Source organism: Coenobita brevimanus, chromosome 33, assembly GCF_032717465.1.
Source record: "Coenobita brevimanus isolate Jiangsu-jjx chromosome 33, ASM3271746v2, whole genome shotgun sequence".
Taxonomy (NCBI): domain Eukaryota; kingdom Metazoa; phylum Arthropoda; class Malacostraca; order Decapoda; family Coenobitidae; genus Coenobita; species Coenobita brevimanus.
In genome coordinates this window covers 27,990,464-28,014,672 of record NC_136986.1, presented here as the reverse complement: position 1 = coordinate 28,014,672, position 24,209 = coordinate 27,990,464, and the positions used below count along the sequence as shown (strand labels likewise).

Genomic DNA, 24,209 nt, shown 5'->3' with positions numbered 1-24,209 from the left:
TTTTTTATACAGAAAAAACTGAGAAATAAGGTATGTACCATTGTGCGACCCTTGCAAAATCAGTCGATTATGTCACCGATGGATAACAAACATCGTTATTTCATCAGCTATTGTATTTTTTCATGTTCCATATTACTTCCACAATAACATCATACCATTTTCAACTTTACATAATTGTTTGTACATATTTTGAGGCATTATGACAAGAATTAGCATAAAAGTAGCGCTTATTTACCAAGTGAGATCATTTTATTTCATGCTTTTTTCAACTCAGATTCTATTTTTTCACCTTTTACATTACTTATAATATATAACCCACTTACATGTTATACAATTAGTTTTATAGATGTACTTGCTTTACGAAAAGAATTAGCATAAGAATAGCGCTTATTTACCAAGTGACAACTTGGTCTTTCATGCTTTTTTCAACTCAGATTCTATTTTTTCACCTTTTTGATTACTTATAACATAACATATTACCCATTTGCATGTTAGACAATTGCTTTTACAGAAGTACATGCTTTATGAAAAGAATTAGCATAGAAGTGGCGCTAATTTACGTAGATAAATCATGTCATATCATTATTTTTTCACCTCTGAATTTATTTTCTCCCTCCTTTAAAGTACTTCTCACATTACATTCTGGCCTTTTCCATGTTAGACATTTGCTTTCACAGTAGTACACGATTTACAGTAAACCTTATCCTAATAGAGAGAGAGAGAGAGAGAGAGAGTGAAGTGGGATGGTGGTACACTGGGAGACAGCTTATCCCATAATTGGTGGCTAAATTTAGAGCACTTGGGGAATTTCCCACTCCTCTTACACCGTGAACAGAATTACTGACTGTATGTTCTATGACTTTCAACTTAGACTATTTTTCAACTTACTAACTTTACAGTAACTATACCTTTCATGCTTTTTTCAACTGAGATTCTATTTTTTCACCTTTGTGATTACTTATAACATAACATATAACCCCTTTACATGTTAGACAATTGCTTTTACAGAAGTACATGCTTTATGAAAAGAATTAGCATAGAAGTAGCACTAATTTACGTAGGTAAATCATGTCATGTCATTATTTTTTCACCTCTGAATTTATTTTCTCCCCCTTTATAGTACTTCTCACATTACATTCTGGCCTTTTCCATGTTAGACATTTGCTTTCACAGTAGTACACGATTTACAGGAAGCCTTATTCTAATATATATAAATAGAGAGGGAGAGAGAGAGAGAGAGAGAGAGAGTGTTGCCTCCCCCACACCATTCTCGCTTTCACGAATCTATCTGCGCTCTCCCGCACCAACACTTTCACTTTCTGCTGCCCTAACCATCCCCACACCACTACTTCCTGCCACAGAACACATAGAAGGAACATACCTGTGGAACAGTCGCGATGTGACGTCTGTCCCAGTCCCACGTGGTGATATCTTTTCCTTCCCCAGCCAGGAAAATACGCCACCATGTACAGCTTCCTCGTCCTCGTCCTCATCTGATGGTATGTGTTGCTGCCTAGATGCAGCACGTGCTGCAGGCTGGCCGTCCCCTGCCCTCCTATATGTTATATATTTGACCTTCCTTGGGGAAGGGACCTCCTCATCACTGCTGCTGGTAACCTCCTCAGGCTGCATGTAATCAACATCGAGGGTGTCGTCGTCCAGTGGGGAATCACTATCCCCTGTAAAGGTATCCAGGGCGACTTGTATCTCCTCGTCTGACAGCCCACGACGTGCCATGTCTGACCTGGGTGACTGCTGACAGGTAAGTGGAGGATCACATGGTCAGGTGGGGTTAATCTGGGTCTAGGGGATTATCCGCCTGCCGGTGAGTAGGTGAGGCTTGCGTAGGCGGGCGAAACAAAAATCAGGCGCGATTTTTGAAAAATGTGAAAATTATGCAACTTGCAATGTTGCCGCGTTAATTCACGTCGCCGGGACATGAGTGCACATCATGTGCGGACGTTAATTCACGTCGCCGGGACGGCGCGGGTTAAGAGTGGTGAATTTGTAGTCCAGGTCGGTAACAACAAATTTGCCTTCTCACATTCGGAATTGGCTACTTCATATGCCTTCAATACTTCCCTCTCTGTATCAGCAACACCTTGTAAGTTATCCACATAGAAGGCCTGCCCTCTTTCTGGGCATTTGGCATTTTCAAAATGATGCTTCAAAGTGCTGCATAGTAGAAAAGGACTAGCGCAAGAGCCAAAGAGCACCGATTGGAAACAGTAGGTATTCAAAGGACTATCCTCATTTTGTGGGTCTTGAGGCCAGAGGAATTTTTAAAATATCCTATCCTTTTCCCACAATCCTATTCTGAGAGAAGCCTTACTAATGCCTGCTGTATAAACATAAAGTTTCTCTCTAAATCTTAATAACATATTCTTCAACTAATCTCATAGTGTAGGTCCAAAGTATAGGCAGTTGTTCAAGCTAGCTAATCGTTTGGATGCTTTACTACTACAATTAAAAACTATCCTTGTGGGAGTTGTTACAAAATCCTTGCTTACAGCATGATGTGGTGAACAATGTCCATTCTTTTGATTAACAGGGAGTTCTACCTCTTCTATATATTTATTCTTCAATTGTTGCTTTATATTATCATATATTGTTAGAATTCTGGGTTGTCTCTCAACTTCCTTAGATGAAAATTTAACTGAGCCTTAACTGCCTGGTAATTTTTTGGCAAATCCGAATGGTTTAGCTTCCATGGTAATCCAACCCAGTACTGTCCATCTTTAAATTCCACAGACTGATTATAAATATCCATAGCTATTTTCTCTTCAGGGGTTGGTTCCGCAGGATGTATTCCCAAAGTGACAAGCCCCACAATTTGTGTACAGGTTCATTGTTCTCATTCAGTAAATCATTTATTTGAGCAGGTTCTAATTCTGCACCTACTCTAGCTACCATCAATGACTGTGTGAGGGTAACAAAGACTGAGTCTACTAATTTGGCCTATCCTCTGGATTGCATTAGAAAAAGCAATTGACCCATAATAAGGCTACCTCTAGGACTCTTGAACAACTGTATTACATTCTTCTTGAAAGTACAGTACTATTTAGAACCTTCCACAGTAATCTGACTCAGTAATCATTTTCATTGGATCCATAGTATTTGATTTCACATTCTGTTTAGCCAACCTTATCCCTAAGTTCTGCAGATGATCAGAGGTTTCCTTCAGTCCTTTGATAAAAATACTTGCTTCCATTTTATCCAGTACAGCTGATGTTATACTGCATTTATATCTGTCAGATTTTATTAAAGGTCTAACTATGTCAAAGGATTATGCTTCCTTAGTAGATAAAAAACCCTATAGTGACTAGTTTTCTTTGCCTGTAATGGGCAACATTAATTTCTTTACAATATCGGCAGAAACGACGGTTTTCTGTGCACCTATATTAAAAAAAAAATTACATGCTGATATACTTCTACTTTCTATCATTACCTTCACATCTGCAATTAGAACTGCAGCTGGCATTGTTACTGGAGAGTTTGCTTTTGCAACAGTCATATTGTCACTTGCGAGTTTAGGAACCTCATACTTAACCATCCTTGGGCACAAAGCACTATGATGATTACCCCTTTTGCACTTGAAACAAAGATTTAATTTACTCTTCAGTCTGTGGATGTGACCTGAATTCATACAAATCATACAAAACCCCCAATTCATTCAGCCTCACTATCCTAGAGGCATAATCAGGATAACGTTGACAAAATACACTGGTATGTTGTTCCTACAAAACACACATCCTTTCCTGTCCTTTACCATGGAAGTTTTTGGCTCCTTATTATCATCCGCTTGTCCATTCCTTGTCCTAGGTAATCTCTCTTCAGATTTTAAGGAGCTAATAAAGGTGCCGACCTCTTCTTAATTTACAGGCTTAAATGAACCTCACAGGTTTCACGGCCAGTTGGTTAGTGGTTCTTTCCTTTAATTCAATCTTCTGTTTACTTTCAGCAGGCTTCACTGTACCTTGCAAATGTTTGCAGAGTTGCATTAAGCCCTTCTCAATCTCCTCACAGGAGAAATGATCCTTTCGGTAACTGCCATACAATGCATTCTTGGTTCTTGGCAGAAACTTTTAAGATATAATTCTAGAAACCACCCAATCTGCTGCTTTTATATCATTGTAAGTACCTAAAGCTTTTAAATTACAACTCACTGCAATCCGAAAGTTTTGCAAGGGAATCAAAGTCATGTTCAGGTATAGGCAATTCAATTAGTCTTCGGTTACTGGGTAATGACGTGCTCCCTATCTTCGTAATTCTGTTTAAGGAGAGTCAAAGTCGTCTCATAATTATTTTCCTCAACAGGTAATTTACTTATCAGTTTGTAAGGCGTGCCCTTGACCTGTCCTAACTGATAGGAGAATTTACTTACATTAGAGAAGTCTGTTCTGTCATGGACTAAGTATTTACATGTATCCCAAAAGGATCTTCAACTTTGCACCCCATCAAACTCTGGGAGAGTAATCTCTGGTAGTATGGCTTTACTCCACAGTTCCACAGCTCGAGTTTCTGCGGTGGTATTATCTAATTTTGTTTCAAGCAACTTTCATATTTCGTAGTCTCTGATTCCAACAGATCTTCATTATCTTCCTTCACAATAACTGCTTCTTAATTAGTATAACTTTCTTCATAATTTGTCCATCCGTCTTTTAATGTATTCAAAAGACTTAATTTCTCCTTTGACAATGGTTTTTCCTCTAATACTGCCTTACAATTATTTATAGGTTTTGCTACTCATCGTGTCTCACCACTTGTTAACTTCTTTAACAAGGAAATAGATATTTTGGCTGATTACCTTATTTGCACATTAAGTTCCTATATTTGCAATTAAAATTTTGATGATTGTGGAGAAAGTTTTATTTTAAACCTCTCCCCCTTTGTTTTTAAACCACTTGCATTATACCTTTAGGCCACAATCAGAAACCCTAAATAAACAACAAATTTACCTGAGCCCAGAAGCAGTTGATCACCTTAAAGTTTGAAAATTTCATGGAAGTTTTTTTTTTTTAGCTATTCCTTTGGGTTGTTAAATCACTTGGGTTATATTTTTGTCCCAACAATCATATTTCTGAATAAACAACTAAATTGCCCTGAGCACAGAAGCAGTTAGGTCCCTAATATTCCATTGGACTTCCCCCCAGAAGGATAGTAAGGTTTCTTTCCCACGAATCCAACATGGCACACAGCCGCTCATCATTCGAAAGGGAACCAGCTTATCCGTTCAGAAATTGGTACATGCATCACCGTATCTGACATTCTATCGTGCTTGGAGTCAAACCCACGAATTCAACCCTGAAACTGCAGAATGCCTCAGCACACATCTGCCCTCCTCACTCTGGGCATCAAAATGTCAGAAATTTTTTAAAATAAAATAAACTCATTTTGAGGGTTATCTACTAACACCAAAGTTAAACTGAGTAATAGGAGTTTCCTTAAATGACTGGGTATAACTTACCCTAACTTACCTATTCATTATCCTCATATCATGGCTAGTTTCTTTCAGTTTCTCCAAATCACTAAGGATACTTAGCTAAAGTAGGTAGTGTCGGAATGACAGATGATGACAGGGTAGCAGTCTTGGTCAGGTTTGCGAGGGTCTATCCAGGCTTCCAGGTGCAACTTATTTGCAGCATGCAGCTTGAATGAGCTAAACCCACACCCGCCGGGGGTTTTCAAATGTCACCCACTCCACCCTGCAGGGGATTTTGGTGATTTTGGAAAAAAGTACCCTTACTTCAAACCGTAATAACTGCCAAACTATAATAGTCAGAGAAAAAATTAAAGATACATATGATTCACCAACTTTTTCTCTTTCATATGAAAATAGGCCCACGCCTCCAGGTGGTCCCATCAGTGAGTAAAGATAAGTTAAAGATGGCTGATTTTCTGTGTTTCTGCCCATTTCATGTCACACTGTGCCCTGTAGGTGTGTAGGAAAAGAATAGCCCTTTGATTTTCTGTACTCAGTTCTTACATCAGTTGTAATGATTTCCCTCTACTACGGCACTTGACATCACGATTATGGGTAATTGCACTCTGAGAAGTAAATACTCTGGCTGCTTCATGCAGTATATTGAGAATGAGGTAATTACTTGTACAGAAACTGTGACTAATTTGTACAAATCAGGGGCATCGTGAAAATATTACTAATGTTATACACAATATACGTTTTCTGTATTTCACATCACAAATATGCTTATGCTCACATATTCACCATTATTTTCTATGTAACGAGGGAAAAAATTTACTTACAGCCAACCAGGCCATTTTCTTTCTCCTGTGCACTTGTGGTTTTCTTTCATTGTACCAGATAGAGTTACTCAAGGTATTTCCAATCACTGTTTCACAAATAACCATAAACAGTAACACTTATTGCAATGCACTTGTAAAACTTATAATAAAACACTTACTTCGTAACACTTACTACATATAACTTAATTAATACCTTTCATTTCACCTACTTATTAAAAAAAAAGACACTTGTGCATATCTGTTTACTGTTTACAATTTCCCACACACCAACTCAGTCACTGAGCCCTTTCCCTAGCAGTAAGGACAGAACTATTGTGGGGGTCAATGATGCAATTGGCCCTGTGCATGGGAGGACGCAATCGGAAGAGAAAGACATCGCTTTACTCTCTACCAGTGCTGTGTACAAACTGAGCTGTATATCAGTAGGGTACCTTGGGTACCTACCTACCTAATGGTTGTGGGTTCAATGGGTGGTGGGAAGATACTTCCAACTATACAAGTCAACTGGTGTTGCTCTGCGCCCCAAATCGTGACAGTATAACATGTTAATCGGCGCATAAGGGTTAAAGGACTGACAAAGCAATGGCATATCTTCCCTCCCTCATAGGATTTAGGAGTCCCAAACATTAATGAGTTACAGTTACCTAAATACAATTAATTACCTCCCGAAATTTACAAGGAAGGTGTAACTGAACAAATCAATCATATTATCAAAGAACAATATGATCAAATACTCATTTTATTTACATAAAGATATAATACCTTCTCCCATTTTCTACGTCACCACAGCAAGCAGGTGCAGTCAGGTACAGTGGAAACTTCCTAAGTATTTGAACATGTATCTTTAATATAGTTGCCCATAAAGGTAAAATACAGTAGCATTTAATTCATTAATTAAAAGAGTTATTAACCAGGAACTTGAGCAGATCCCTGGGCTATTAACCGGCTTCAATTAACAAAAAACATTCTTTGGAATCGTCCTCTGCTTTTAACAGGGACAACTTCTTTAATCCTGCACATTTTACTGCTAAACACAAGACATCTCACTCTGAGGGGAAAATAGTTTCCACAGTCTTGTCATCAAATGTCAACAACACATTTTGTCTTGCTGTACTGACACCATTAGAATGCATGAAAATATATATATATATATATATATATATATATATATTTATATAATATATATATATATATATATATATATATATATATATATATATATATATATATTCCCAGACGCCTCCATCCCGTTTGGGGTGGCCACAAACAAATCGCCTCCAAGTCGCCCTGTCCCCCGCCATTTCACTGCCCTGCTCCCAACTCAGACCTCCCTCTCTCATAAACCTCTGCACCCCATCCCTCCATCTCATCCTCGGCCTCCCCCTCCCTCTTCCCCCCTCCACCTCACTCACATACACTCTCTTCGTCAGTCTTTCACCCTCCATCCTCTCCACATGGCCAAACCACCTCAGTGTGTTCCTCATAACACTTCCTATCACATCCACATCCACACCACAACGCTCCTTTATATCCTCATTCGTCAGCCTGTCTCTCCATGTGATTCCACAGGCTCCTCTTAAATAACTCATTTCCACTGCTCTCACTCTTGGTTTGTGTCCTTCGAACAACGTCCAAGCTTCACTTCCATATGTTAGATTTGGTATCACAATACTGTCATGTAATTTTTTCACTTCCATGCTCACTTCCCTGTTTCTTATCACTGCATTCAAAGAACCAGCAACCTTTCTTCCCTGCTGTACCCTTTCAAGCACTTCACCCTCCAAACCTCCATCCTTACTCATCACACTACCCAAGTACTTAAATGTAGTCACATTTTCATACGTTAATGGGACACGACAGATTAACTCACTTTTTACAATATATATATATATATATATATATATATATATATATATATATATATATATATATATATATATATATATATATATATATATATATATATATATATATATATATATATATATATATATATATATATATATATATATATATTTCTGCTATAAATAAAATTGTAAAAAGTGAGTTAATCCGTCGTGTCCCAATGACATATGAATATGTTGCAACATTTTGTCATGCTCAGTCCCTTCAACATTTCCATAAGTTTTGCAATTGCGAGGTCCTTCATTTACACACTTTTCAAATTCCACGTGTGAGAGAGTGTTTTTGATCGGTGATATGAATGGTAAAGTAGGGAATGTGAAGGTGGATGGAATAGTTGGTGAGTGGGGTGTGCCTGCTGAGATAGATGAGAATGGCAGTGCGTTAGTGGACATTTGTGCTGGGAGGGGATTGGTAATAGCCAATATCCTTTTCAGGCACAAGATGATCCACCGGTATACATGGCGAGTGATGAGGAAGGTATGTGGTGAACTGAATGAAAGGAAGGCAATGATTGATTATGTGTGTGTGGATGAAAGGATGTGAAAATGTGTAATGGATGCAAGAGCTTATAGAGGTTGGGGGAGTGGACTTTCTGACCACTACTTGGTGGTGGCCAGAATCAAGATCCAAATAAGATGGAGAAATAGAAGAAGGGAAGGACAGGAAGAAGGAGTATTTGTAAGGAGAGTGGAAAGGTTACAAGAGGATGAGAAAAAGGCAGAGTATTAGAGAGAAGTGGAGGAACGATTGGGGAAATATGAATTGCAGAGCAGATGGGGGACATGGAAGGTGTGTGCAGGATATTCACAGAAGAAATATGTGCAGCACGTGATGTGGTGTGTGCGATGAAGAGAAGACAGAGAGGGGGGGGCTGCAAGGAACAGCGTGGTGGAATGAAGAGGTGAGACAGCCTGTGGCACAAAAGAAGAAAGCATACAATGAATGGATGAGAAATACGGGTGTGCAAGAAGTTGAGAGCCGGAAGAGAGAGTTATATGTAGAAAGAGAGTAAGGAGAGAGTGGATGAGGAATTTGGAAGGAATTTGAGTCCAAAGTGGAGGAACTGTAAGAAAATGTCCTGGAAAGAGGTGAAAAGAGTAAGACAGGGTGGAAGTAAAGTTTGCAGGGGAGTGAAAGATAAAAATGGTAGATTACTAGTGGAGAAGGGAGAAAAAGTGAGCAGATGGAGAGAACACTTTAAGGAATTATTGAACATAGAGGATGGAAGTAATGCAAATATAAGTGGCTGGGGAATGGCTGGGAGAAGGAGGGAGGTGAGAAGACAGGAAGAATCAGTAGGACAGAAGTTGTGGAAGCAATGAAGAAAATTAAATTGGGGAAAGCCCCAGGAATTGATGGAGTGTGTGGTGAAATGCTGAAGCATGGGGGAAAGACAGTAGTCGAATGGATGTGGAAAATGTGCAGATTGGCCTGGGAGGAAGGTAGAGTCCCGGAGGATTGGAAGTCAGGTATAATTATTCCCTTGTACAAAGGAAAACGGGATAAAAAAGTATGTGGTAATCATAGGGGCATTTGTCTTCTTAGTATAACAGGAAAAATGTATGGTACAGAGAAATTAGTTGGAGAAGAACAGGGAGGCTTTAGGAAGGGAAGAGATTGTGTAGATCAGATATTCATTCCTAGATCTTTAGTGGAAAAGTTTCTAGAGAAGGGAAAGAAGTTGCATGCGGCTTTCATGGATTTGAAGAAAGACAAGGATTGTGTAAAGTATTAAGAATATATGGAGTAGATGGGAAGTTGCTGAATGTTGTGAAGAGTATGTATGATGGTGCTAAGGCTGCAGTGCATGTGGATGGTGAACTGAGTGAATTTTTCTCTTTGAAGGTTGGGTTGAAACAGGGATGTGTCATGTCTCCATAGTTGTTCAATCTGTACATGGATGGGGAAATAAAAACGGTGCAAGGTAGGGTAGTGGATGTTGGAGTGGCCATGGTGAGAGAGGGTAGTGTTTGGAAACTCCCTGTACTGTTGTTTGCAGATGATACTGTGTTGTTGTGTGAAGACAAAGGAGAGCTGCAAGGCTTGGTGGATGAGTTTGGGAGAGTGTCTAAGAAACGGAATCTAAAGGTGAATGTAGGGAAGAGAAGTGATGGTTTTTGAGATAGGTGAAGTCAGTGAATGTACAGCAAGGTTGGATGGTGAGGAATTGGAAAATGTGAGTACGTTTAACCCGAGGTGTCCCTTCGACGTATGGGTATTTTGCAATATTTTGCATTTGCCAGTCCCGACGATGTACTGGTATGTCGCGCAATGGCAAGGTTCATAATTTTCACAATTTTCAATTTTCGTGCGTGATTTTTTTGTATTTATACACGGGATATCTTCCTCTATTCCTCTACAAGATGCCAAGCAGGGACAATGCCTTACATCACATAACCTCCCCCCCCCACACGCCATTGTCTCGGCAATTCACCTGTTACCAGTGACCTGGCCAATAAAGACATTCAGGGCCAGAGTGATTCCCCAATCGATGACAATGTGGAGGACAAAGTTTACATAGCATTAGAGGAAGAAACAGTCAGAAATGATGATCAGGTAATGTGACAAAAGAAGGTCAGGTATGGTGATGAGTTAGAGTGAAACAATGCTTATAATGCTTATATTACTGTTTGAAAACCAATATACTCTTGTACTACATATAAATTCGTACCAAATAAATAAGTAAATACCGTTTATGAGTGGTGTGAAATAGTTACCCTCCCATAGAACTCGTTTTCTTTGGTGCCAGCCTGTTAGAAAACCCAGTCAGGTAAGGAGGTACTGCTACCTGGATCGAGTATTTTAAACCTCAGGTGAGCGATTTCTCTATGAAATTTCGATGCTTCTCGCCAAAAGTGGAAGTTTTAGCCAAAAAAAAAAAAATGAAAATACCTCAGGACTGGGGGGTGTCTGAGGTGCGAAATAGCTCAGGACGTGGTGGGTTAAGTGCTTGGGTAGTGTGATGAGTAAGGATGGAGGTTTGGAGGGTGAAGTGCTTGAAAGGGTACAGCAGGGAAGAAAGATTGCTGGTTCCTTGGAAGCAGTGATAAAAAGCAGGGAAGTGAGCATGGAAGTGAAAAAGTTACTACATGACAGTATTGTGATACCAACTCTAACGTATGGAAGTGAAGCTTGGACGTTGCTGGAAGGACACAAGTCAAGAGTGACAGCAGTGGAAATGAGTTATTTAAGAGGAGCCTGTGCAGTCACATGGAGAGATAGGCTGACAAATGAGGAAATAAAGGAGCATTGTGGTGTGGATGTGGATGTGATAGGAAGCACTGGGAGGAACAAACTGAGGTGGTTTGGCCATGTGGAGAGGATGGAGGGTGAAAGACTGACAAAGAGACTGTATGTAAGTGAGGTGGAGGGGGGAAGAGGGAGGGGGAGGCCGAGGATGAGACAGAGGGATGGGGTGGAGAGGTATACGAGAGAGAGGGGTGTGAGTTGGGAGCAGGGCAGTGAAATGGTGGGGGACAGGGCGACGTGGAGGCGATTTGTATGTGGTCATCCCGAACGGGATTGAGGCGTCTGGCAATAGATAGATAGATAGATTTTCGGTATATATATGCGGAACAGCTTCCTCTACCCGCCGCCAGACGGGGATGCTCCCTGACCCTGTGTGACCCGCGTGTGCCCTTGTCTCAGTCATTCACCTGTTAGCAGTGACCCCGAACAGACATGGTGCGCCGAGGTCTCTCTGATGACGAAATTCAAGCCGCCCTCTATGCCTTCACAGGCAACAGTGATTCTCCACTAGATGACAATGTGGAGGACATGGACTATGTGGTGCCTGACAACGAAATGAGCAGCAATGATGAGGAGGTACTGTCGCCAAGGAAGCGGCAGTATGTCACATACCGTAAGGCGAGGGAAGGCCAGCCTGCACGCAACCACATGCATGCACCTTCTCCAGAAGAAGGGTCTGAAGAGGATGAGGACGAGGACGTAGCCATATGACGTGGTGTTACCTCGTGGTTGGTGAGGGAAAGGATTTCGCTGATGGGAGCCGAAGGCGCAATGAGGAGGAAAGTAAGGTATGAGGCTTGTGCTTTGTCTGGGGAAGACAGGAGTGATAGGGTGGCCGTGATAAGTGAAAGGGAAAGTGGAAGTGGCGGGGACGCAGCTCTCAGGCGAGCATGTGGTGGTGCACCTGGGCAGCGGGTAGGTGAGGAGGAGCCACACCCTAGCACCTCCTCTCCCTGCAAGATTCCCGCGTTTCCTCCCCACAGCCCCGTGATGTGGGGAAAGGAAGGAAAAGGAAGGAAAGGGAAAGGAGAAAAGAAAAGGGAGACAGAAGAGGAGTGTGAGTGGGGAAGGGCACTGCTCTCCACCTCCCCAACCACCCCCACCACCCTCTCCTCCACACCCCGACAAAGGTGACGATGGAGATGAGGCTGGAGACGTTTGTGTGTCATGGGACTGGGAAGCTGGGAGTGACTTCACATCCATCATTCACCCCTTCATTGAGGAGTGGCGGTCTGGCTGCACAGCTCCTGGACTCCATGCAGGCTCCACTAGGGTGGATTTCTTCCATCTGTTCTTTGGTGAGGAGTTTGTGGAGCAGACGAATCTATTTGCAAGCAGCCAGCACCGCAAAAGCAAGCATGAAGGTACGACAAGCAGGCACTCCCAACAATATGACTTCCCAGTTACCGCAGGTGAGATGTTCATCTCTTTGGCTCTAGTTCTCTTGATGGGTATTGTATGGAAAAGACAAATTCTGGGATACTGGTCCACAGACCCATTGACCAGCACACCTTTCTCTGGGAAGGTAATGAGTCATAATACATTCCAGCAAATTCTGAGCTGCCTCCACTTTTACGATGTCAACGACCCTGCTAATGCTGATAACACTGACAGAATGAGGAGAATAAGGATGGTATTTGATCACCTGCATGAAAAGTTCCACTCATCCTTCTATCCTTTCAGAGACCTTGTGATAGACGAGAGTCTCATGTTGTGGAGAGGCAATATTTCTTTTCCCCAGTACATACCCAGCAAGAGACACTGTTTTGGGTTCAAGATCTTTGATATGTGTGACTGTAAAACCGGTTATGTGCAAGACATAGTCTTGTACACCAGTGCACAGACAGACATAATAGAAGATCAAAGTGTTGGACTCTCTGGGACTGTGGTGTAGACAATGATAGAGGAGTACCTTCATCGTGGTCACGCCTTGTACCTGGACAACTGGTACACTAGCCCCCTTCTTGCTCAGTACCTCCACTTTCACAACACCGGAGTCTGTGGCACAGTCAAGAAAAACCGTTGGCACATGGTCAAGGTTGGGAGGAAACTTGACAAGAATGAGGTGAATTCTTCAAGGCGAATAACATCCTCGCCACAGTATGGAACCACAACAGGGAAGTTTGCCTCCTGTCGACAGTACATCGCCCCTTCATGCACCGCACAGACTCTGTGGAATACTGCAGTGAGAGGATGCTCCTCGTTTGGAAACTGGAGTCGGTACTGGACTTGAATGTCAGCATGAGGCAAGCAGACCAGTCTGACTCCATGATTTCCAGTGTGCAGTGTGCCAGGACCACAATGAACTGGTACAAAAAGCTATTTTTCCACTTGCTCGACATCACTGTACTCAACACACACTACCTCCACGCCTTGACAATGGGAACCTCTGAGACCTTCGAGGGGTTTGTGAGGAAGCTGTCTCGTGAAATTATCACCAGATATGCAGAGGACAGGCCCCACCACCGCACCCGCCCCGCCACTGTCGCCCAGACTCCCTTATGCCTCACAGGAGGCCACTTCCTCAGCATCCCTCCTCAACCGAACCGTCCTAGACTCCAGCACCCTTGTCACGTATGCAGCCAGTCCAAAATGAGGCACACCACTACGAGAAAAGACACTATGTACGGGTGTGTGGATTGCAACGAAAGGTTGTGCATTGAGCCATGTTTCCAGGAATACCACACCCAGGTACATTACTGATACTGTGTGTGCTTGTGATAATAAGACACTCACTAAAATAGGAAGACCTGTAAATATGTGATAATATGATGCTCAGTATAATAGTAATGACTGTAAATATGTGATAACAGTTATACAAGGTGGAAATGGGTATAATGATAGTGGAAAAGTATTATATAAGTTGAAAAATGGAATGTAAGTTGAAACAACAGTCACTGTTTGCTCACTATAATAGTAAGGCCTGTAAATATGCGATAATATGATGCTCATTATAATAATTGTCTGTCTATCTATCTATTGCCAGACGCCTCAATCCCGTTTGGGGTGGCCACAAACAAATCGCCTCCAAGTCGCCCTGCCCCCCGTCATTTCACTGCCCTGCTCCCAACTCACACCCCCCTGTCTCATATACCTCTCCACCCCATCCCTCCATCTCATCCTCGGCCTCCCTCTCCCTCTTCCCCCCTCCACCTCACTCACATACACTCTCTTCGTCAGTCTTTCACCCTCCATCCTCTCCACATGGCCAAACCACCTCAGTGTGTTCCTCATAACGCTTTCTATCACATCCACATCCACACCACAACGCTCTTTTATATCCTCATTCGTCAGCCTGTCTCTCCACGTGACTCCACAGGCTCCTCTTAAATAACTTATTTCCACTGCTCTCACTCTTGACTTGTGTCCTTCCAACAATGTTCAAGCTTCACTTCCGTACGTTAGAGTTGGTATCACAATACTGTCATGTACTAACTTTTTCACTTCCATGCCTGTAAATATGTGTTAAGTTATGTAAAGCGGAAACGGGTATAATGTTAGTGGAAAAGTATTATGTAAGTTGAAAAATGGAATGTAATTTGAAACAACACTCATAGTCAGTTCACTCACTGTAATAGTAAGTCCTGTAAATATGCGATAATATGACGCTCAGTATAATAGTAAATCCTGTAAATATGTGATAACAGTTATATAAAGTGGAAACGGGTAAAATGTTAGTGGAAAAGTATTATGTGTGAAAACCTATATATTCTTGTAGTACATGTTACTTTGTACCAAAATAATAAATATCTGCCTATTCTGAGTCAATTTCAATACTTACCCCTACCATAGAAAAAGGGACAGTAGCAGCGTGTCTCCAGAGAACACGGTACCAGGTGTGCGGAGGATTTCCTGTTTCGACTCAGGTGAGTACATTCTCTCTGATTTGCCATCGTTTCTCACCAAAAGCGGAGGTTTGAGCCCCCTTCCAAAAATCCAAAATCTGTCGGGACTGGGGGGGTCAGTGTTGAAAAATCTGCCACGATACGGCAGGTTAAGAATTGGGGTCATATTGCTTTCACTTTATATTCAAAGCCTAAAAGTAGCAAGAATAGTTAACGATAACACTTTTCTATTATGAGGTGTTATAGATTTGAAGAAAAAAATCATGTGAATTACTTTTTTATTTTTCTCTTAATCTGACTTTGCATAAACCTCTTGTGAAATAGTTTTTTTTTCTTAATGCTCAAAATACAATATTAATACACTGTCTGCCCCTGGATGCCTTTTCTACATTATTCATGTTTCCTCCAATTGATTAACAATAGTATGAATGCACAACAGAAATGATGCCCTAAGGCTGAAGGGGTCAAATACTAAATTATGTTATGGGCCTGTTTTATATCAGTAAAAGAAAAAAAAAATCTGCTTCCGGGAATCATATGCAAAATTAATCAGTCTAATGTTAGTCTCATAGGTCCCGGTGTAGAGGAAGGGTGAGGCTTCGACACCAGCAGCCTCTCCACTACAAAGGCCACACTGCCCAGGGTGATTCCCACCAGGAGAAGCAACAGAGGTCCCTGTATATGGATAATTGACAGACTCCTGAAATTTGTTTGGCTGTGTTCTACTCCATCCTGTCCCTGCTGTTTTATTTCTTCCCTCTGCTTCATTCGACTTTCACGTGCAGCGGCTTCCAGTGTTTCCTTTTTCCACTGCTCATACAGACCAGCCTGAAAACAGAAAGTTGCAGTAGTGAGTCGTGGAAGAACCTAAAACAGACTTCAGCTGGTCCCAGTGTAGTAAATGTTTTAGTTTTTTATGTAAACTGTGCAGGAATTTCTTAACCAATAGTGTTATAACAATTATATTTACTCTTCTATATTCTAATGCACTGGACATACAAAATTTGTGTGTAGTCACCCCGTATATGCATAACGTTACATGTACAGTGTTTAATGGCAATACAACATAATAAAAATCGATTTAACAATCTATTTTACAACTCTGATAAAGCAAAATCGTTAACTATAATTCATCAGTCTAAGCTGGTCACTCCTGTCTCTTACTCAGACAGTGGCTGGTTGGGTAATAATTCAAGCAACCCCTAAGAATACTGTGCCGCCCCCTCGTACTGAGTGATACTATCACCACATATTATCCGTCTGTTTGGCGTACTTCGATATACCGTACTGTGGTCTAAAACAATATTGTCGTTACTTGCTCATATGTAGCATACTTTTGAACAGTCAGGCTGCACCATACGTAATTACTTCTTTATTTTATTATTGGGGAACGTAATCTTCGTCTCGCATTTATTGTTTTATATACTCTTCGAGGAAAAAGGTGCATATGAGTCGTATAATTAGCGCAGTATTTCGCAAAATAAAAAAAAATATCTTAGTGCAGTGAAAATTAATGAGGTCCAATACTTTTTAATGTTGATAAATTATATGTATTAGATACTGTATAATGCTAAAGAATGTTTCCTACTTTGTTACAGGATGAAAATATAAATAAGCACTTTATAAAAATACGAACGCAGATATATTTCCTCACCCTTCCCTAGGGTGGGAAAGGAGGTCCGGATGATGATATATTTTCAAGTTACATTCGGCAAAAATGTATAAAACTCTGGTGTTTAATAGCTGGACAGAGTCTTCTATGGAAAAGATTATCTCATTTAAGTCATATAGCTTTGCTTCAAGCATCAGCTATGTAGAACATTACCTATATAGGTTACAAGTAAATGTTATCCATCCTCAAATTTCTTAATAATCTTTTAATTTAAAGTATTATTTCCATTTTTTGAGCTTTTGATAATGATAATTCTACGGTGAATAGGCCTGTGTAGGACTAATGTGATTTATAGAACCGTCTGATATATTCCTATGTATCTCCATGTTACTGAGGGGATACAGGTTTAAAATTCGATCAATATGATGTTTGGGCTACACATGAAGTATATGTTACATTAGGAAGGGCCACTTGCCACGAACTGACAAAACTGTTTGTTACAAACCTGCTCCCACAGGCACATGAACAGTTGCCGGAACAAGATTCGTTAACACTTCTTGCAAAATCCGTCATTTATTAGTTTCTGCCAATATAATATAATGCCTTTATGTAGAAAGATTTCACAGCATCAGTTTTATTCTTAGGTGATCTTCTTACAGGCTTTTACTCTGCATTACAAATACATACTTAAATCATAACAAAAAAATCACCACCTTTTATGCCTCTCAAATATAGTCAACGTATAGGCAGATTTCACCGATTTTCGCCCATAAGTCCCTAGGATAATACATTATAGGAAATGTTTCTTAAACAGACACAGAAAGAGGGAGGGGGGGATTTCCAAGGAGAAGTAGTACCTCAGAAGGTCTTGCGACCTATACCTTGGAAGTACCTAGAATGCATTTACCAGGTAATAGTTGTAATTTTGTTAGTGAGAGGAAAGTATAGTAGAGATGAAGGCTCTCTCCACCCACCTCTCCCATCTGCGAAATGGGCACGGAAAAGGAAGTACACCTAACCCGAGGTAAAAAAGGTAGGCTAGGAAACTGGAGGAAATATCCATCTACCACAAAGTCAGGTCTGGCATTACTCTGAACTGCTCTGTCGACGGAGTGTCAACTACCTGTGCTGGTAGACGATTCCAGATACAGAATATCTTATATGTGAAAAAATTGCCTAATTTGTCATACGGAATCCTTACTAGAGGGGTATCAACTACCTGTTCAGATGGAGTAACGAGGCTTTTATAACAAAAATAACTTAATTATTAGGCAGTGTTGAGAGGAAAAAAACAAATAGGTCAGTTATATATTTGTGTTTCAATATGGTTTTCTCTGTACATGCTGACTATTTAACTTAATTCTGGTATAAGAGTTTGATATTTCATACTTCTTCATAATACACACTGTTACCAGACCCATAAAAAAATGGGATGCTACAGACAAGTAATGATTTTTATCGTCCGCTTTTAGCAAGGCGAGGCGATAGATTGTGTGTGTGTGTGTGTGTGTGTGTGTGTGTGTGTGTGTGTGTGTGTGTGTGTGTGTGTGCTTACCTAATAGTTCTTTCCTAATTTTATCTATACAGGTGTGTGTGTGTGTGTGTGTGTGTGTGTGTGTGTGTGTGTGTGTGTGTGTGTGTGTGTGTGTGTTCCTACCTAATAGTTCTTTCCTAATTTTATCTATACAGGTGTGTGTGTGTGTGTGTGTGTGTGTGTGTGTGTGTGTGTGTGTGTGTGTGTGTGTTCTTACGTAATAGTTCTTACCTAATTGTATCTATACAGGAATGAGTCAAGCTCATACTGTCCCGTGTATTAAAGCATTTTTAACCTACATATCCTTAAATTTATGAAGAGTTTTGGCACACACTATATCATTCGGTAGTGCATTCCACTAATCAATCGCCCTCGTTGGAAACTGAATTTCCTTACGTCTTAATCGCCTCTCTTTTTAGTAGGTTTTTGCAGTGTCCTCTTGCTGAGGCTTCCCCATACATTATATACTCAGTTATATATATTTTGTCTTTCCCTTAGATGCATTTTTTTAGCATTATCATGTCTCCTCTTTTCCTTCTTTCCTGCAGTGTTGGTAGATTGAATTTTTCTAGTCTTTCTTCGTAGCCTTAGATCCTTTAAGCTTGGTACCCATCTTGTAGTGGCCCTTTGTACTTTTCAGTCTTATCCATGTGTTATTTAAGATGAGAATTCCTGACTACTGACGCATCCTCCAGGGCTTGTCTGATGAATGATGTTATCTTTCTCACCATGTCTTCAGTTACACTATATATGTTACTGCTGTTCTCATATTAGCAAGCCGTGCATACATGTTATGTACTTTCCCACTGATGTGGTCAGGCAGAGCTAGTCTATTATTGATAATCACTCATTGTTCCTTCTCCCTTTCTGATATGTGTAGGGTTGAACTTCCTAACTTATAATTCTAGTCTGGTCTTTTTTTTCACTTTTACCAGACTTACTTCCATGACACTTGTCCACATTAAATTTCATTTGCCATTCATTGCTCCATTCATGAAGTTTATTTAATTCTCCTTGTAGCTGTCTGCAAGAATCTGTGTTACTAATTCTCCTTTGTATTTTTGCATCATCAGCAAACATATTTAGATAGCTTCCATTTCCAATGTTACTATGTTATTTAAATATACAAAGGGCGGGCAACCTCCGGCCCGCGGGCAATATCCGACCCACGAAGGTGCAGCATCCTACCCGCCAACCTGCTCTGCATGAGCATAGCAATCCAGCCCATGAAACCCCAGCCAAAACAAATTACATTCTGACAAATAGCATCTGCCGGCCGCATGTGGCTGGCAGATACTATTTGGCAACTTGGCGCTCCCCTCACCCCGCGTGATACAATCTTTGTGCCATCCTGCCAGACGCCAGTGTCAGTAGGACTTCCGCAGTGAGAGGATATATGTGTCACTCTTTAAGGCGGGTACACACTTGTTACATATCCATGTATGCATGTAATACTTTTCAAGTTCATAGATGTTTTGAGATCTTAACCCACGAGATCAAACATGTTCCACCCTTTCATGTGCGGAAGTCTATATCCTGATATAGATTTTATTTGCATGTTTTCCAATAATTTTTTTTGTATGTAGTCACTTTTGTGTTCTCATTTGTCACTCCAGCCAGTGGGCTGCTCCCAAAAGTCTCATCTGGTTCTCACTTTGAAAAGGTTGCCCGCCCCCATTTGGTGCCAGCACCTGTGGAACTCCGTTAGTCACAACCCTCCATGATGAGTAACTTCCCCTTAGTACTGTTCTCATATCTTTTTTTGTGAAAAAATCCTCCATCCAATAGTACAGGTCACCCTGGAGTCCTCCTTGATCGTACAGTTTCCATGAAAGTCTTTGGTGCAGTACTCTGTCAAATGCTTTCTTGAAATCTAAATAGATACTGTCCACCCACCTTTCTCTTTTCTGTAATGTTTCTGTAACTCGATCATAGTAGCTTAATAGTTAAGTAACACATGATTTTCCCTTCCGGAAACTGAACTGCCTTGATGTTATCATACTGTATTCTTCTGGATGGTTTACACAACCTTTTCTTAACAGCTTCTTTAGTATATTACAACACTGGCCAGTGATACTGGTCGGTAGATGAGTGGATTCTGTCTACTCCCTTTCTTGAAGTGAAGAACGATTGTTTTCTTTCAAATATCAGGTAGTTTGCCTTGACCTAAGGATTCCTTGAATATTAAATATAAAGGTCTGCTTAACTCTATTGCACATTCATGGAAAATCCAACCTGAAATTTCATCAGGACCATATGCTTTTTCTTTGTCTAATTTACCTAACTCTTCCTGTACTTCTTTTTCTGATATTTACATATCTGGTAATATGTGTGGGCAGGCATGTTCAATATCATCTTTTTCAAAATTATTTTCTTCTGTATAAACTGATTGGAAATTTTTATTTAGTGCTTCACAGTTATCTTTTTCTTGTGTATAGATGATCCCCTCGTCCATAATGGACTGTATTTTATCTCTGACTTTCGTTTTGCCTCCAATGTATATGTAAATAGCTTGGGTTGAACACTACTTTTATTTATAATGTCCTCCTCAAACTGTCTTTGAGCTTCCCTCCTTATCCTTGTATAATAATTTCTTGTCTAGTTTTTATATGTCTTCTCACTATTGTGTCTTCTGTATTTATTTCACAGTATTTTTTTTTTCTTTTTTTCATTCCGTATTAAACCCTTTCTTTATTTTTAGCTGTTTCCTTGTGCTGAGGGATGTTCTTTTGGACTCCTATTTCATAAAATTCACAGAATTTTCTATATATAACATTTAAATATTGCCTTTTAAGCTCCTTTTCCCAATCTGTTTCTAAGAAGCACTTCTTTAGGTCATGGTAGTTGCCCTTTTTGTAATTTAGGCTCTTTTCGTAACTTACTGATAACTATGTCATATGCAATCCTGTAGTTGCAATTTAAAGCTGCATGGTCACTTTTACAGAATGGAGGGTGATACATTGTAATGTCATATCATTTTCTTGCCTAGTAAATATAATATCTAGTACTGATGGATCATAAAGTCCTCATTTTCTGGTGTTTTCCAGTACATGATTTATAGGAATAACTTTTGCACAAGATCCAGGAGATTTTGATCCCAACAGCTTTCATGGCTTCTTACATCTAAAGTATTAAAATATATTTTTATATTGAAGTCTCCAGTTAATATAATTATTTTATATTCCTTTTCCATTCTATATATGAATGCTCTTCAACTATGAATTCTGTGTGTGTGTGTGTGTGTGTGTGTGTGTGTTCTTACCTAATTGTATCTTTACAGGAATGAGTCAAGCTCGTACTTTCCCGTGTCTTAAACCATATTTATCGTACATATCCTTAAATTTATGAATTGTTTTGGCACACACTATTTCATTCGGTAGTGCATTCCACTGATCAATTGCTCTATTTGGGAAACTAAATTTCCTTACGTCTTTATCGCCTCTCTTCTTATGCATTTTTTTGCAGTGTCCTCTTGCTGATGCTTCCCCATACGTTAAGTAGTCATTTATGTCTATTTTCTCCTTCCCTGATATGCATTTATATAGCATAATCATGTCATCTCTTTTCCTTCTCTCCTGTAGTGTTGGTACATTCAGTTTATTTAATCTTTCATCGTGTGAAAGACTTAGGCTTGGTACCCATGTTGTAGCAGCCCTTTGAAATTTTTCAGTCTTGTCTATGTATTTTTTGAGATGACTCCAGACTACTGATGCATACTCCAGGGTTGGTCTGATAATTGATGTTATTATCTTTCTTTGCATGTCATCATTTATGTATGGAAACGCTATTCTAATTTTAGCAGCAGTGTATACATGTTCCGTACCATCTCACTGATGTGGTTAGCCGGAGATAGTCTGTTATTGACAATCACACCTAGGTCCTTCTCTCTTTCTGATGTGTGTAGGGTTTTATTTCCTAATGTATAATCCCATCAGGTTTTTTCCACTTTTACCAAACTTGATTACATGACACTTGTCCACATTGAATTTTATTTGCCATGTATTACTCCATTCATGAAGTTTATTTAATTCTTCTTGTAGCTCTTTCCAAGAGTCTGTGGTAGTAATCATTCTTTGTATTTTTGCATCATCTGCAAACATATTTAGATAGCTTTCATTTCCAGCGTTACTGTCTATATCATTTATATACACTAAAAACATGATTGGTGCCAGCACTGAGCCCTGTGGTACTCCAGTAGTCACTTCTTTCCATGATGAGTAATTTCCCCTTAGTACTGTTCTCATTTTTCTTATCATGAGAAAATCTTGCATCCAACAATACAGTTTGCCTTGAATTCCTCCTTGATGGTACAGTTTCCATAAAAGTCTTTGGTGTGGTACTGTGTCAAATGCATTCTTGAAATCTAAATAGATACCGTTCGCCCATCCTTCTCTTTCCTGTAATGTGTCTGTTATTCTGTCACAGTGGCTCAACAGATTAGTAACACATGATTTTCCTTTTCTGAAACCAAACTGTCTTTCTGTTATCATACTGTGTTCTTCTAGATGATTTACTCAAGCCTTTCTTATATGCTTTTCTAATACCTTGCTTACAACACTTGTTAGTGATACTGGTCGGTAGTTAAGTGGATTTTGGCCATTCCCTTTCTGAATAAGGGAACAATGTTTGCTTTCGTCCAAATATCAGGTAGTTTACCTTGATTCAAGGATTTCTTGAAAATTAAAAATAATGGTTTACTTAACTCCTTTGCACATTCACATAGCACCCAAAATGAAATTTCCTCAGGACCATTTACTTTTCCTTTGTCTAATTTACTTAGCTCCTACTGTATTTCTTTTTCTGACGTTTGTATATCTGGTAGTATGTGTGGGCATGCATGTTCCACATAATCCCTCTCAATTTTTTTTTTCCTCTGTAAAAACTGATTGGAAATTCTTGTTTAGTGCTTCACAAATATCCTTCTTTTGTGGATAGGTGATTCCATCGTCCGTAATGGATTGTATTTTATCTTTTACTTTGGTATTGCTTCTGATGTAGCTGTAAAATAGCTTTGGTTGATCACTACTTTTATTTATGATATCCTCCTCAAACTATTTTTGCGCTTCCCTCCTTATTCTTGTATAATCGTTTCTTGCCTGTTTGTAATTACTATATGCCCTTTCACTATTGTGTCTTCTGTATCTATTCCACAACAAATCTCTTTTTTCTTTTGATTTTTTACATTCTGTACTTAACCATTTCTTTCTTTTCTTTTCTGCTTCTTTGTGCTGTGGAATGTACTTCTGGACTCCTATTTCATAAAGTTCACAGAATTTTTCATATATAGCATTTAAATCTTGACCTCTAAGCTCCTTTTCCCAAGGAATTTCTAAAAAGTACTTCTTTAGGTCATAGTAGTTTCCCTTTTTATAGTTTTGACTCTTTTTGTAACTTTCATTGCTGTTATCTATGTCATATGCAATCCTGAAATTGCAAGTAGTACTGCATGATCGCTATTGCCGAATGGAGGGTGATATATTAAATTTTCAATATCGTTTTCTTGCCTAGTAAATATGAGATCTAGCATTGAGGGCACATCGAGTCCACTTTGTCTGGGGCTTTCCCTTACATGTTGCGTTAGGAAAAACTCTTGCACAAGATCCAGGAGCTTTTGGTCCCAACAGCTTTCTTTGCTTATTATATCTAGAGTATTCCAATTTATATATGTATTAAAATCTCCAGTTAGTATAATTCTTTACGATTTCTCTTCCATTTTTTGTAGTAATGCTCTTAAACTCTGAATTGTACTCTCCGCCAGGTCCTCATATTCGTCTCTTTCCCATGTGTTTGATTTGGGTGG

The 24,209-nt window shown here is 39.8% G+C and overlaps 1 protein-coding gene across 1 annotated transcript in view; it reads right to left on the bottom strand.

The window, feature by feature from the left end:
- Positions 1-15,812: 15,812 nt before the first annotated feature.
- Positions 15,813-24,209, bottom strand: part of LOC145395841 (ionotropic receptor 93a-like) — a 113,423-nt gene continuing 105,026 nt past the window's right edge. The window contains exon 13 of the mRNA XM_080269371.1: positions 15,813-16,091. Within this exon, the coding sequence (XP_080125497.1) occupies positions 15,813-16,091 (279 nt within the window). The remainder of the gene's footprint in view (positions 16,092-24,209) is intronic.